The sequence below is a fragment of the Chlorocebus sabaeus genome, chromosome 26 (assembly GCF_047675955.1).
Source record: "Chlorocebus sabaeus isolate Y175 chromosome 26, mChlSab1.0.hap1, whole genome shotgun sequence".
NCBI lineage: Eukaryota > Metazoa > Chordata > Mammalia > Primates > Cercopithecidae > Chlorocebus > Chlorocebus sabaeus.
Window position 1 is genome coordinate 46,683,285 of NC_132929.1, and position 14,472 is coordinate 46,697,756.

The following is a 14,472-nucleotide window of genomic DNA, read 5'->3' on the forward strand; positions in this document are numbered from 1 at the left end:
AGAATGTAAAATGAGGTTCATCACCCAAGGAGCTTGTAAATTTTATTGGGAAGACAAGGGCTACATATCTGGTAAGTTAAATAGTAATATAAGAAATAAATAATAACAGGCCGGTTGCTATGGCTCACACCTGTAATCCCAGCACTTTGGGAGGCCAAGATGGGTGGATTGCTTGAGCCCAGGAGTTCAAGACCCCATCTTGAACATGGGCAATAAGATGAAACCCCATCTGTAAAAAAATACGTAAATTAGCTGGGTGTGGTGGCACATGCCTGTAGTCCCAGCTATTCGAGAGGCTGAGGTAGGAGGATCGCTTGAGCTCGGGAGTTTCAGGCTGCAGGGAGCAGTAATCATGCCACGCTGCATTCCAGCCTGGGTGACAGAGCAAGACCCTGTCTCAAAAAGGAAGAAAAATGAAATAAACAGTAATAAACTATTACAATGAAAATTTTGCCACATAGTAATGTAGTTTTTATGTGGGTGTTTATATACCCACATATATATGTGGATATTTTAACTGTGGATCTCTCTGGTTCTCAGTTATTTAGAAGATCTTGTTGTGTGGTAGATTTAAGGCCTTTTACCCTAATCATTCTTATGGCTTTCTGTTTATTGTAAGCAGTATATCACATTGATAGTAAGTTCATTATGCTGATATTGATTATAACTTCTGTGTATAAAAAGAGCTAGAAAGTTTAAGGATAAAATTCCTTTATTCACTGAGTGTAAATTAAATTTAATCTTTGATTATTGCTTCTGTATCTCAAGTTTTGTAAAGTTTAAATTTGCCTCTTAAAAACTGAGGATTACCTTGAAGCCTTAACAAAATAATTCACAAAACCTGACTAATGCTAACAAGAGAAATTGAGGTTGTCTGCTGCTTGGAGTTTTTCAATCTTTTATCTTTAGTTGACCAATTAATCTTTAATTAGTTAGTTCTTAGACTGCAGTCAGTCTTTAGACTGTTTTTTGTTTGTTTTGTTTTTGTTTTTTTAACCATCTTGACTTGATATCCAAATCAGTTTACTGACTTGTGGTTGCTTTTAGGTATCCTGCTAGCATGTGGTCATGCCAGAAAATCAGTTTGTTGGTGAATATGATGTCAATTCTGAATGCTTATGCTCTAGAACATCATTATTATCTTGATATTTCATAATATCCAGAAAAGTGGGATGTGAGCACTGATTATTTTGTTCAAGAAACTAGGGTTGAGATACTTCAGTTTATGCCTTGCAGACCTGAGGAAGCTAGCAAATGCCATTGCCTTATAGCTTTTTAATATGATTTATATAGAACTTGATTTTAAGTTGTCATTATATTGTCTGGTGACCTCCCAAAAAGTAGGTTAGCTTTCTAGATTTGGTTTTGATCTTTTTGTTAGTTTCAACAGCAGAATTCTGTGGTAACCTCAGGTTCTATTTTACTATTATACTTACTGCTGCCTTTAAGCATTTCAACATCAGTTGCTGCTCAGAAGATTTTCTTTTCATAGAGGAGAATATGGTAGATTTCCTCTGGCATTCAAACTGTCACATTTGACCCATTACTCAAATCTTACCTCATTTCTGGAACTTCTCATCGTTCCTTCTTGACCATTTACATTCTTCTAGTTCTTTAGAAAATATCTTAGTATTCACCTTCCCCCAAACCCATCTGTAACCACCTTCATTAAGTAAAGAATAACCAGACACACTTATGTGCAAATTTACAAATAGGTATTCTTTTTATTCTGCATTTATGTATGTTGTTCTGTTTATGAATTTCATATGTGTATTTATTTCAGTCTGTTAGATTGAAGGCTACATAATGGCAAGCACACCATCTAACAAACAGCCTATAAACTTTAGAGGGGTATCATATACTGCGTGGACCCTAACTATGAGAATACTAGATTTACTGATATCCACTTTGGTATCTTGGCAATATTCTCTACTAATAGTGGCTGAACATACAAAGAAAGAGATGATGCAAGGTTTACATCTGCTATCCAAAACTACTTTTTGTGTATTTCCTATGCATCTCATCCACAACAAATGTGACAGAACTGTATGGGCTGGAAATGAAAACTACCGTGAGCTCTTTGTCAGCATTTGGAGATTCTTCCATTAAAATACCTTCAAAATCCAGAATCTGGCAGGGCTGTCATAGCGCTGGCCCAAATATATCTGGTAATGAGGGACAATCATTTTAGTTATAGAGAGTTAGAATTTAAGACAAGGAGTTAGGATTCCAAAGGGATAAAGATAGCACTGGAGTAGTTCTGTACTTTTAACCAATCTGTAAGGCAAGGGAAAAATTATTTGGCATACATGGAACACATAGTTTAGGTTTAAGAAGGAAAGAAACAGATTCAACTTAGTAATTAATTTCAAATGTGGAGAGCTATGGAAACTATACTTGCTAGATAAGATATTTATGGTGCCAAAATTCTCCAAGTATAAGGTGACTTTAGTTTCAAGACTTTGAAGGCTTTTCTTAATTAAGTAATTTGTATATCATTTTTAATAGGTGATCATATTAATTTGGTGAGCTCATCATTGTCATCATTTCCTATTCTTCAACGTTCTTCTGAAGAGAAAATTCTTTACTCAGACAGGTTGAGCCTAGAAAGGTGAGGACAATTTATTTTATTTTCTTTTTTTTGACTAGGTAATACATAGACATGGTACAAGATTTGAAAGATGCAAGTCTCCCTCCTTCCTCCTGTTCCCCAGTTATTCAATTCTCCTATTTAGATATAATCATTTTTTTAAAACCAACTTTTTGCTTCTCCTTCCTGAGGTATGGTGAGGAATTTTATATCTATATAAATAAAAGAGCTTGACTATACTCCGCAAGAGTACTACAGCAATTCTAAAATATGACATTGATGAAAAATGGATTTTAGTATAGAAAAAAACTACAATATAATCCTCACATGAGCTGCCTGGGCCCTATCCAGTCTAGTTTCCTGTTAACTTCACTGGCTTAATCTCTTCCTACACTCTCCTTCACTCACTGCTCCAATCATACCTGCCTCCTAGCTGTTCTTTGAATACACCAAGAGTGATTATACCTCAGGAATTTGGTACTTGCTATTCCCTCTGCCTGGAATGCTGTTCCTCCTCATATCTTTAGGTTCATTCCCTTACCGCCTTCAGATCTTTGCTCAAATGTCATCATTTCAGGGATGATTTTCTCTGGCCATCCTCTCCAAAATTGCAACCCCTTACACACTGAAGTCTCCAGCCCCCTTCTCTGCTTTCATTATTTTTCTTCTTAGCATTTATTACCCTATAACTTAATAACTATTTACTTACTATGTTTATTGTCTGTCTCCTGCTAGAATACAGGTTCCATAAGCATAGAAATTTTTGTCCAGTTCTGTATTCTTGGTATTTAGAACAGAACCTGGTACAAAACATGCTCTTTATTGAATATAAAACATGCTTTATATTCTTGATACATGAATATATTTAGAACTTGATCCCCATCTTTACATCTAGGAAACTATCCACAGTAGCATGGTGGATGAAGGATCCCAACCTCTACCCCAGTGGTGTAACCAGCAGAGAAAACATCTCTGCTATGCATACCTTTAGCTTAGCAGTGCACACCTGACAACAAATTATAATGAATTGTCTGTGTTTATAGTTGGGAAAAACTGCTGGAGGTTCCAACATGTTCTTTTGTATGGAAAGTAACACTGAAGGGCAATATCGCTCATGACATCTTTGAGGTATAGATGGTTTTTGAGAATGCTGTCTAATATTTATAACTTTCATTATATTTTATATTTTAAAATGTTTTGAGGGATTTTTTTTGATAACTTTTCTTTTGATCTCTGAAAGACTGGCCAAGAATAGTACCTCAGCTTCCTTCCGTTTCATGTTACTTGATATTAACAGGAGCCAGTATTTTTAAGACTATGACATAACAAGTTAGGCACTTCCTTTGTAGCTTGGGGTGACTCAGGCAATTGTGAAGATGGGTCCTTAACAGCATGGGCCTCTGGGATGGAGAAGCAAACTTTGATCAGGCAGAGACTTGCTTATCAAGAAAGTCAGGATTAAGAGAACTGACTCCACTTCATTGGTTGTGAAATGACAGAATCACAAAGATATAAAGTTAGGCACCGTTTGACAAGAACCAGGATGTGCAGTCAAGAAAGTTCAGCTAGCAGCAAGAAACTAACTCAGGGATCACTTCTGAGAGCCAGTGGGTAGTGCCAGTGATTTCCAAAGGCAGATATGCCATGCTTTGCAGCTTCTTAGCTAGGAGACTGAGGGGTCAAGAGCAGAATCCAACCCTGAGAAGAACTACTTAGAAGAGCTAGGCTCTGGCTCTTTTGGGAGTTAGGTTAGCCCTGGAGTACCAGAAAGACAGCTTATCAGCACCCAGAAGGAAACACAGAAGCAAAGGCATAGTCCAATAGATGTATCAGTAATGGGGTAGGAGGTGTAACAACTCAAGAGTTTTGTAGGCCTAGAAACTCCCCTTGCGGGCACTGGTTCTCTGGTTATTATGTATGTTTGCTTGCTTGTTTTGTTGGAGTGACAGAGGTTTGTGGGGTTAAGTGGTATACAAGTGAGCCTTGGCACTGGGACTTAACCACTGTGTTTAGTATCAGAGAAAGTGACTTTATTTCAATCTATGGTAGCTTATGTAAGAGGGAGGTTGTAGGTTATTTATTTTCCTATCTTAGTGATGACCGATTCAAGAATTGGATGAAATAGAAGTTGGGGAATATCAGTAAGTTTAAGATAAAAAGAAAAAGACTGAAGCAGAAGTGAGACAAATTCAATTTTTTGCTAAGCTGATGCACAAAGATACAAATTTTAAGGTAGAATACTTATAATTTATTAATTTATAATTTATATACTAAATGTATTGATTTATCACAGTTGTGATAAAATAGTTGGATAAAATATTGTGATAAAATAATTGGATAAAGTATTGTGATAAAATAATTGAATATATAAGTGAATTTTAAATATTCTGTGATAAAATAATTGAATGCATGAAATGAATTATAAAATTAACCATACATTAAAAGAATTAAACTATTGCCCAAAATTTCCTTTTCTTTTCCTTTATCTTTAACAGGTTTCTTCAGAATCTATATTTTTAAACATCATATCTTTGTTAGCCATTAACATTCAGTTACTTGTTTTTCCTGCGAATCATTATTTTTTCTCTTTATCAGGAAGATTCTGATCACTTTCATAGTTTCAGTTATGCTAGTAACACTCTGATTTATTTTCTTTAAAGCTTACATTAACTTGATTTCTACAGAAAGAGAGTATTTCTAATAAACTTCCGTATTAGAGTTGTTCACACTCCGATAGAGCTGTATTTTCCTTGAAGACTCCTTTTGACCTCTCAGACTAGAATCACGCAGGACCTCCTGTCTGCCCCTATTATTTTACTACTAGAATTCTTAAAGGGCCCTGAACTTACTTACTTCACATGTAATACGTAACAACATTTTGCATAATAGAGGCTTACTGTTTTAAATACAGCTGAAAGCATATATTTTTAAGGTTTCGTCCTACCCTGTAGGACTCTAAATGTTCTGCAAAGTTCAAAGTGTTGAGCATGTAAACGTATACATAAAATCTTAGTTTCTGAGGAAATGTTAAGGACCACTTTGCCATTAATACATCTCAGTATGAATTTTTTTTTAATCAAATCGATCTGTAGATGGCTGAATTTCTTGCTCATTTGAAGATGTCATCTAGCTCAACAGTCTATGATTCCCTGAGAGACCCTTTTATATGTTTTTAACTCTGATGACTTAGTTGCCTGGGCAGTCGTTACATCAGTGGATTGATGCCAAGGGCACTTGTCTGGTTATGTGACAAGATTCAGTCATTTAAACCTCTATCACAAAAGACAATTATGTTGAATGTTTTCTCATGTTAAGTCAATTTCATATGAAAAAAATTATATTTGAGTTTTTTAATATAATGAGAGCTTAGACATAATTTTAATAATAAACCCTGTCAAAGTCTATTGGTTTTTTTTTGTGAATGATTTGCAATTAAATACAGGTCGCTTAGTTCATGGGGGTTGGAAGTGGTCCAACTTATTTTTTTCTCCTCACAGAATGAGAGCACAAAGATACTACTACTAATATTTGTAAGAGGAGGTAGGTGGCTGAATCATAACCTAATTAACTTTTTAACATTTTTTTCTAGACAAAAGCTGACCGTATGTCCTATCATCAATGGGGAAGACCACCTTCGTTTGTTGAACTTTCAACACAATTTTATAACTCGGATACAAAATATTTCTAATCTACAGAAGTTAATATCCTTGGATTTATATGATAACCAGATTGAAGAAATCAGTGGGCTTTCTACTCTGAGATGCCTTCGTGTCCTTCTGTTGGGGAAAAACAGGTATTCTTTGTAGAGCAGTGTGTGTTTGTAACCTAATGTTATGTGTAGGATTAATGTGGAGATGACAACTTAGAATTGAATAATACTTAAGAAATGAATAGGCTAAAAATTTTTAAAAATTATTTGAATTATTTGAGTGGACTAAGATCCAGTCATAATTCGTTTCATGAGATTCAGTTTGACAATTTGTCACACCAAGTAACATTTATTATGTATTTTACTTCCATTGCTTTTCAGTGCCATATCTTATAGGGAAGTAAATAGCAGACTTTGGCCTTGATTTTGTTTCCTTAGAACTTACTTTAAACATGTGTATTCACTTTAGGCTTATGTATTTCACTTGTGACTCTTCCCAGTGTTTGACTAAGGGTAGACACTCGATACTTTGTGATTATCAAATCACGAATTGATTCTTTTTCCGAAGGTAGTTTCAGTTTGTATATAACATTACATCCTATATGAACTTCCCCAGTTCCTTTTATACAACTCTATTATGTAGTGCAACTTACAGTTCTTGACTTATTTCTTTGAGATTCATTCATTACTTTTCATTCTATTTTACTGAATAGCTTTTGCAATGCCTACAAAGAAGGACTTTATAGTAAAATCCAAAAATGATTTTTATATTATCAAATGAAGAAGTTTAGATATAGTATCATAACCAGGCTAGGTTCTCCTCCCCCATCTTTCCCCGCCTCCCACCCTAGCATGGATCTTGGATTACTCCTTGCAGGGAAAAAAAGTAATATCTTTTCCTCACCCATCTCAAGGTTCATGGCTGACACTCTATAACAAAGATTAACAAGAGAAAAGCATTAACAATTTATTTAATACAACTTTTACATGACACAAGAGCCCTCATAAATGAATATCCTCCAAAACAGGGAAAACTGTGTATTTTTATGCTTAGGTTTGATAGCAAGTGGACAGTATGATTGGACAAAAGGAGGTATGAGCTAATGGTAATAAACTGGGGGAACTTAGCAAAGTCTATTTGTTCAGATTCTTCTTGGTGTCTCTGTGTCTTCATTCCCTTTTTTGGGGTATATTATGTATTTTACTTCCATTGCTTCCTTCCATGAGGGTCACAAGACCCTCATTCCAGAGGACTCCTGCCCTATACCCACAAAGGGAAGGGATGGATCAGATACTTCTATCTATCTGGAAGATAGATCAGAGAATTCTTTTTATGGCCTCAGGGGAGAAAGGTGAGAGAAGCTCACAGAGTGAGCTTAGGAAAGGCATCTTAAATTTAAGGTAGGGTAGGTAGATCAGAAAATTCCTTTTACGGCCTTAGGGAAGAAAGGTGGGAGAAGGTCAGAGAGTGAGCTTCCTCCTTTTTTTTTTTTTTTGAGATGGAGTCTCGCACTGTCACCAGGCTGAAGGACAGTGGCGCCATCTTGGCTCACTGCAACCTCCGCTTCTCGGGTTCAAGCAATTCTCTTGCCTCAGCCTCCAAGTAGCTGGGACTACAGGTGCACACCACCATGCCCAGCTAATTTTTGTATATTTAGTAGAGACAAGGTTTCATTGTGTTGGCCAGAATGGTCTCGATTTCTTGACCTTGTGATCTGCCTGCCTTGGCCTCCCAAAGTGCGGGTATTACAGGCCACCACGCCCAGCCTGAGCTTCCTCCTTATATGATTTTCTCAATTTCCTTCAGCTTAAATTACTCAGTATGCCAATATGCCATAGTTTGGGGTGTTGTGTATTGAGCCTTGGCTGTCTTTATTCTCACTACCCAATGATAATATAAGATAGTTTTCCCAATATCATGTGCCAGAGTTCTAGTCTCTTGTTTGTCCTCCATAGTTTCTATGAAGGCTCCTATCAGTGTAGTTTATTACCCATAATTAGTTCAAGTGTTAAGCTAAGCGTTATGTAGTCTGAGCAAATTTGGACCATATTTTAGTCTGTTTATGTTGCTATTAGGCAACCCATTGGGGGTCAAATTTTAACATGATGTTCGGTGGGGTCAGATATTCAAACCGTAGCAGGGAGATTATAGAATCATAGCGTATTAGAGCTTGAAGTGACCTCAGAGAGTAGCTTCCTCTTTTTACAGATGGAGAAATGGAAAGGCAAAGTGACTTTTGCAAAGTTAGATATATACAAAGTCTATACAATAAAGTTATGCCACCAGAGCAGTTCACTGAGTAAGGTGAGAAGGGAAGTTCACTTTTCATACATTTAAGGCATTCCCTAGTCTCCCTATTCTCTTGCCCAGGTGCTTCCTATTCTCTTGCCCAGATTTCTTTACTAGTTTCTGATCCTCAGAGTTACTGATTTCTTTGCCTCGCTTATAATTATTCTTTAATACCATTGTCATTATTCCCTCCTTTTAGTCCTTGAATTAATATTTTTAGTGATGTTTAAAATCACTTTCTCTAGTATTTAAGCGCTGTTCCTGGTTCCTACCATTTTAAGTTATCTTTCCATCTGTTCTATCTTCCTATTTGTACTTTTCCGCTTCTCTGGCTTCTTAGAATTAACCCTTTAAGTTGTCGTTTTTGATAACTTGTGCCTTGAAGCCACCAGTCTATCTGAGCTTCTGACTTTATTTAAGGTCTTTTTGTTCTTTCAACTCTAAGAGACTTAATGCCTTTCTACTATATCATTATGTTAGTGAAGTAAAAGCAATCTAATGCTGTCTCTTCTTCCTCTTTCTACTCTTCCATCTTTTTTATTTGTTATTTGTTTGGTTTTAATCTTATTTTATTTTTCACATAAAGGAGTAGCTATTGAACAGTTCTAGAACTATTAGTGTTGTTGAATCAAAAAGAAAATGAATCAGAAGAAAACTTTCCATATTGTCCCCTATTGCATGTTTTTGAAGTGTCAGTAAAATGCAAGTCTGATCCCTAAAACAAATGCCAAGTGCTCTCCAGCCAGCTGACTTTGTCACAGCAAGGGGCCTTTGAGCTGTGAAGATGGAAATCTATCATGTGAATGTTAGGCAAACCTGGCTGAGGATGCTGGTAAAGAGGGAGGTACATCTGCTACCCTGTCTCTTCATGCATTTGTGTTAGATGATTTGTTGCTTCCTGCTGGTCAACTTCAGAAAGCTTTCTCCTTTCCACATTACTCTGCATTGTCTTTTGGTCCAAGGCAGTAGAACCATATATGGAAATCCAGGGCCATCACATGCCTCTGGGTTCAGGCATCTCCAACAACGATTTTTACTCTAAAGCTAAGAAAGAACCTTGCTCAGGTTCTGTATGTGAGGTTTCCATTGATACTAAAGAATTCCCAACCCCACACTGCTGTCAAAGTTCTTGTTCTCTAATTGTTCTGCCTTCAGTATCTCCTGCTTATCCTCTCTAGGTCCTCTGCCACCCTTGTCATTACAGGCGAATGCAGAGAACTTCTCTGCATTTTCTTCTGATCACCCAGGATTAGAGATAAAAACTCTCTGTTAGAACCTGGGATTCTCTGTTTCTTTCCTTTTGACTCCTTGAAGTTTCCCACTTAAGGATTTGTTTCTGACACCTGAAAATCTGAGCCTTCCTATAGGTCCTGTAGTGAGGTCTTTATCCTGGCATCGGTAACATAATGTGGCCTGCAGAGACAGGCTGTGATATATCCCTAGAGGTCTCAGGTGATAGGTGGGCCTCATCTTTTTCTAGTTTCAGTTTCTATTCAATGGAAGAGCTTCTTTTTTAAATAAATCTTTCAGGTCACGTTGGTGTTAATGTAAAAATGGTCAAATTTGGGGGCACTGGCTAGGATTCTGCAAATTCCTCACATCAATACATAATCTGACCAGTGGGGGCCTTCTAGGTCAACTGATGCCTTCGTTTACCTCTGAATTCTTTAGAATTGGGTATGTTTTTAGGTCATTTCAGGTGTTTGGGGGTGGGAAGAGAATTTATGGCAAAGGCAACTCATGAGAACAAGAAAGCAAGATGTTTGGTTGGTCTTGGGTTTAACTGATTGAACGACTTGTCTGTTTTTCTTCCTGTTCACCTGGGTGATCCAAATCTGATGTGAGAGTCATAAAGCAGCTATGTGTCAAAGCTAAACTAATACCAGAAGTCATGTGTATAGCCCAGTGGGTTCTTCTTACCTGCTGCACAGAAAAGCCAATATACTGAGACAGCAGGTGTTGCAACTGAGTAAGAATTTAATAATCACAAGGCAGTCAAGTGAGCAGGATGGAGGAAGAGATATTTTTCAAATCTGCCTCCCTAAGAATTTGGAGACTAGGATTGTCAAGGCTTGTTTGGCAGGCAGGAGGCTAGGGAATATGGGTTCTGCCTATTGGTTGGATTGGGGATAGAATCACAGGGGTGTTGAATCTGTCTTTTTGCACTGAGTCAGTTCCTGAGGGGAAATCACCAGTCTGGGTGGTATCAGTTGGTCTACCAGAATCTGAAAATATATCTGAAAAATATCTCAAATACCAGTCTTAGGTTTCATTAACAATGTTATCTATAGGGGAAATTGGGGAAGTCACAAATCTTATTACCATTGGCTCTGTGATTCCTGAGCAGTAAGCAATTACAGAAAGGCAGGTTAGAAAACAATGACTGGTTATCATTTAATTATGCCTCAGTCTTAGCAGAATTCAGGCCCCTAACATAATTCTAACCTTGTGGTCTTTCATTAGTTTTATGAAGATGTTTTTGGTTCCTGAACGAAGATGAGGTTAGTTTCAGGAAGGGACTATTATGATCCTTGGTTTAAAGTTAAACTGTAAACTAATTTTTTCCCCATAGTTAGCTTGGCCTATGTGTAGGAATGAGCAAAGACAGCTTGTATGACTAGAAGCAAGATGGAGTCAGTTATGTTAGATTTCTCAATCTTGCAAAGGAAGCTGCAGTCACAACAGATAGGGAGTGAATATGTGAGGCCCTGGTGGAATTCTGAGGGAATACATACTGCACATGATGGTTTCTCTGATTGAAGGGCCTTAAAGGTGCTTAGGATTTCTGATAAAGACAGAAACAGACTACACTGGTTCTTCAAATCAGAGAACTTTGGGCTGATATAATCTCCATTATCCCTGATGTGTAATTTTCGAAGTGTTAAAAATATAATTCTCAGACAAATAGTAATCACAGGCCAGCATTTTAATTAATTCAATAATGTGGGAACCAGCAGGATGACAAAGCTGGTTTGAAGGAGAGTAAGAGAAACTAATAAACAGTGTTTTTACAGGCACTCCAGGTGATTCTGATAAATCCAGAAATTTGAGAACCACTGTTTTAGGGAATGTGAACTTGGAAGTATAAAGGAATGGAATAAAAGGCTTCTCTAATAGCTATGAGGTCAGGTTACTATTAGAACGCCTGGCTCTGTCCTAAGCCATATGATTAGGGTACTATAATTTTCTGCACCTGTTTTAGGTATTTCAGGAGCAAAGCAGGCAGAGGAAAAATTGTGTTGAAAGTTGTACCTGGGCCAGGCGCGGTGGCTTATGCCTGGAATCCCAGCACTTTGAGAGCGCGAGGTGGGTGGACCACCAGGTCAAGAGATCAAGACCATCCTGGCCAACATGGTGAAACCCCGTCTCTACTAAAAATGCAACAATTAGCTAGGGATAGTGGCGCGCACGTGTGGTCGTAGCTATTCGGGAGGCTGAGGCAGGAGAATCACTTTAACCTGGGAGGTGGAGGTTGCAGTGAGCCGAGATTGTGCCACTGCACTCCAGCCTGGTGACAGAGTGAGACTCCATCTCAAAAAAAAAAAAAAAAAAAGAAAAAAAGAAAAAAAAGAAAAAAAAATAAAAGAAAGTTGTACCTGTTTTCCTATCTGGTTGGGCTATTAATTTAGCTATTTGAGAGATTTAAATTCTAGACAGGATAGTATTAATTGCCTGGCACTAGGTGAAGGCTAGTGAAAGAGTCCAGTGAGTCTGGAAGAATGCTGATGGTTTGGACGAAGTGAGGTAGGAGTGTTCAGGGGGTAGGGTACAGATTCTGTCAGGGTGATGATGTGAGAGGAGACTGATGAGGAGGTGGTGGTCATAAGGCAGTGTGGTGTGTGTGTGTGATAAGGGAGTGAGGAAGATCTACAGCTACACAACGATGATACATGGTGAGCATATGAAAAATATTTTTATAAATTGAATTGGATTGAATTGGCTTGTAATATAATTCTTGATTTGGCAATGATATAAGATAACTGAGATCAAGTGCAGACAGAAATTAATTAAGTTTAAGTCTGCATCATGTTTACATGGTAATGATCAATATGTATGTATATACCTACACACTATATATCTCTCACATATATACACACTATGTATAGATAACATATATATTATTCAGTGGATGATCCAAGTTCTGAAAACACTTAGAGAGGTGGAAATGGTTCTTTGAGGCAGTAAACAAGGACAACACAAATCGATGGTGATAAATATATGGTGATAAAGATGGGTTGTATGAACTTCATTTTTTGTTCTTTTTTTACCATTGTTCTCATCTGGCATATCAAAAAAATCAAATAAATATAAGCATTTTACAAACTGAGCAGGTCCCAGTAGAAAGCATTTAGGTGGTATGCAATTTGTCTCTGTCATAAAGAATCCTGTTATGAATACCCTTGTGCATACAACTTATTCATTTAGTTAGTATGTTTGTTCATTCACTAAACAAATATTTTTTGGGTACCTACTTGGCACTAGGCACTGTTTTAAGTGCTGGGGATAGAGTAGAGAACATGTCAGAATGTCCTCTTAAAGCTCACATTTTGATTTGGCAAGAGAGATTTTTTTTAAATGTAAACACAAAATAATATAATTTTAGGCTATGATCAATTCTGTGAAGTCAAAGCAGATAAAGGAAACAGTGTAATGGGGACAGGAAGGGAAAACTATTTTAAATAGGGTCATCTGGAAGCATCTTTGAAGAGTTGTTTGATCTGAGACCTGAATAAAGTGAAGTTTTGAGGGAAGAACATTAGGGGAGTAGGAACGGGAAGAATAAATACCCTAAGGTAGAAATGTACTTGTCAGGTTAGAGGTACAGCAAGAATGCCTCTGTCGCTGGAGCAGAGCGAGTGAGTGAGCCTGTGGTAGGAGATAAGGCTGGCGGAAGAGTCAGCAGCCAGGTTAGTGCCTTGTAGGCAGAAGTAAGGAGTTTAGATTATATTCTAATGTGAAGAACTGCCTTGAATAAGTGCATTGACTTAAGGTTCTTAGACATAGGATTGTTCTTTTCTAATGATGACATTTAAACTGTCTTTCTCTTGAGTGGTATTGCATTTTTAAAAATTATAATAAATCAGAGGGAAATATATTATTGTTGAACATATATAACTATATATGTAGATAGAGTAAATTAAAATGAGTTACACCTTTACGCCTTAGCATACTTTGATTTACAGATAGATGTGATACATCCATATTTTTATTCTACTTATTCTGGTTTTCAGAATCAAGAAAATCTCAAATCTGGAGAATCTAAAAAGCTTAGATGTCTTGGATCTTCATGGAAATCAGGTATTGTAAAGCCCTTTCATTTCTCTCTTTTTTGAAAAAAAGTTCAGGAAGATGGTATACAAGTTTTAAGAATCATACTTGCATTGAATTTTTCAAGAGTTTCTTTATTGATTCACTGAAATTTCTAAGGCATCAAGGTTATTTATAGAAGATTTGGTAACTCCTCAGCAGTAAATGATAGATACAGCTTATAAAACATTTGGAATTCTTATAGTTATGACAATTTTGTTTTTTATTAACTTATTTTTAAAGTACACATTTTGCAGCCTCAATCCAAGACCTAGAATATTACTGACTTTCGTCTACTTAGGTATTTCTTTTTTTATTATTCCATCTCCTTACTTCTGCATCACAGGTAACCACTAGTCTAGATTTCATGTTTTTCATTCCTTTGTGGGTTTTTCAGTTGGTTTTGTCACATATAGGTGTGTCTAAATAATATATTCTTTAGTAGTATTGTCTCTTAACTTAAAAAAGGTATACTATATGTTTTCATCTAGTGTTTACTTTTTGAATACAGCATTATATTACTGAGATTTAACTATTTCAAGTAGCTATAGTTTTATTTATAGTTGTATGTTCCATGGTAAGACTATACAAAACCTTTTGGCTCCAGTGTCTTATTGATAGACATTTGGGTTGTTT

General features: G+C 36.7%; 1 protein-coding gene across 2 annotated transcripts in view; it reads left to right on the forward strand.

Moving 5' to 3' along the window:
* Positions 1–14,472, forward strand: part of LRRC49 (leucine rich repeat containing 49) — a 163,174-nt gene that overhangs the window by 5,604 nt on the left and 143,098 nt on the right. For both annotated transcript variants that reach the window (XM_008016056.3, XM_008016057.3), the window contains 3 exons: positions 2,509–2,611; positions 6,180–6,383; positions 13,761–13,827. In XM_008016056.3, the coding sequence (XP_008014247.3) occupies positions 2,509–2,611; positions 6,180–6,383; positions 13,761–13,827 (374 nt within the window). The remainder of the gene's footprint in view (positions 1–2,508; positions 2,612–6,179; positions 6,384–13,760; positions 13,828–14,472) is intronic.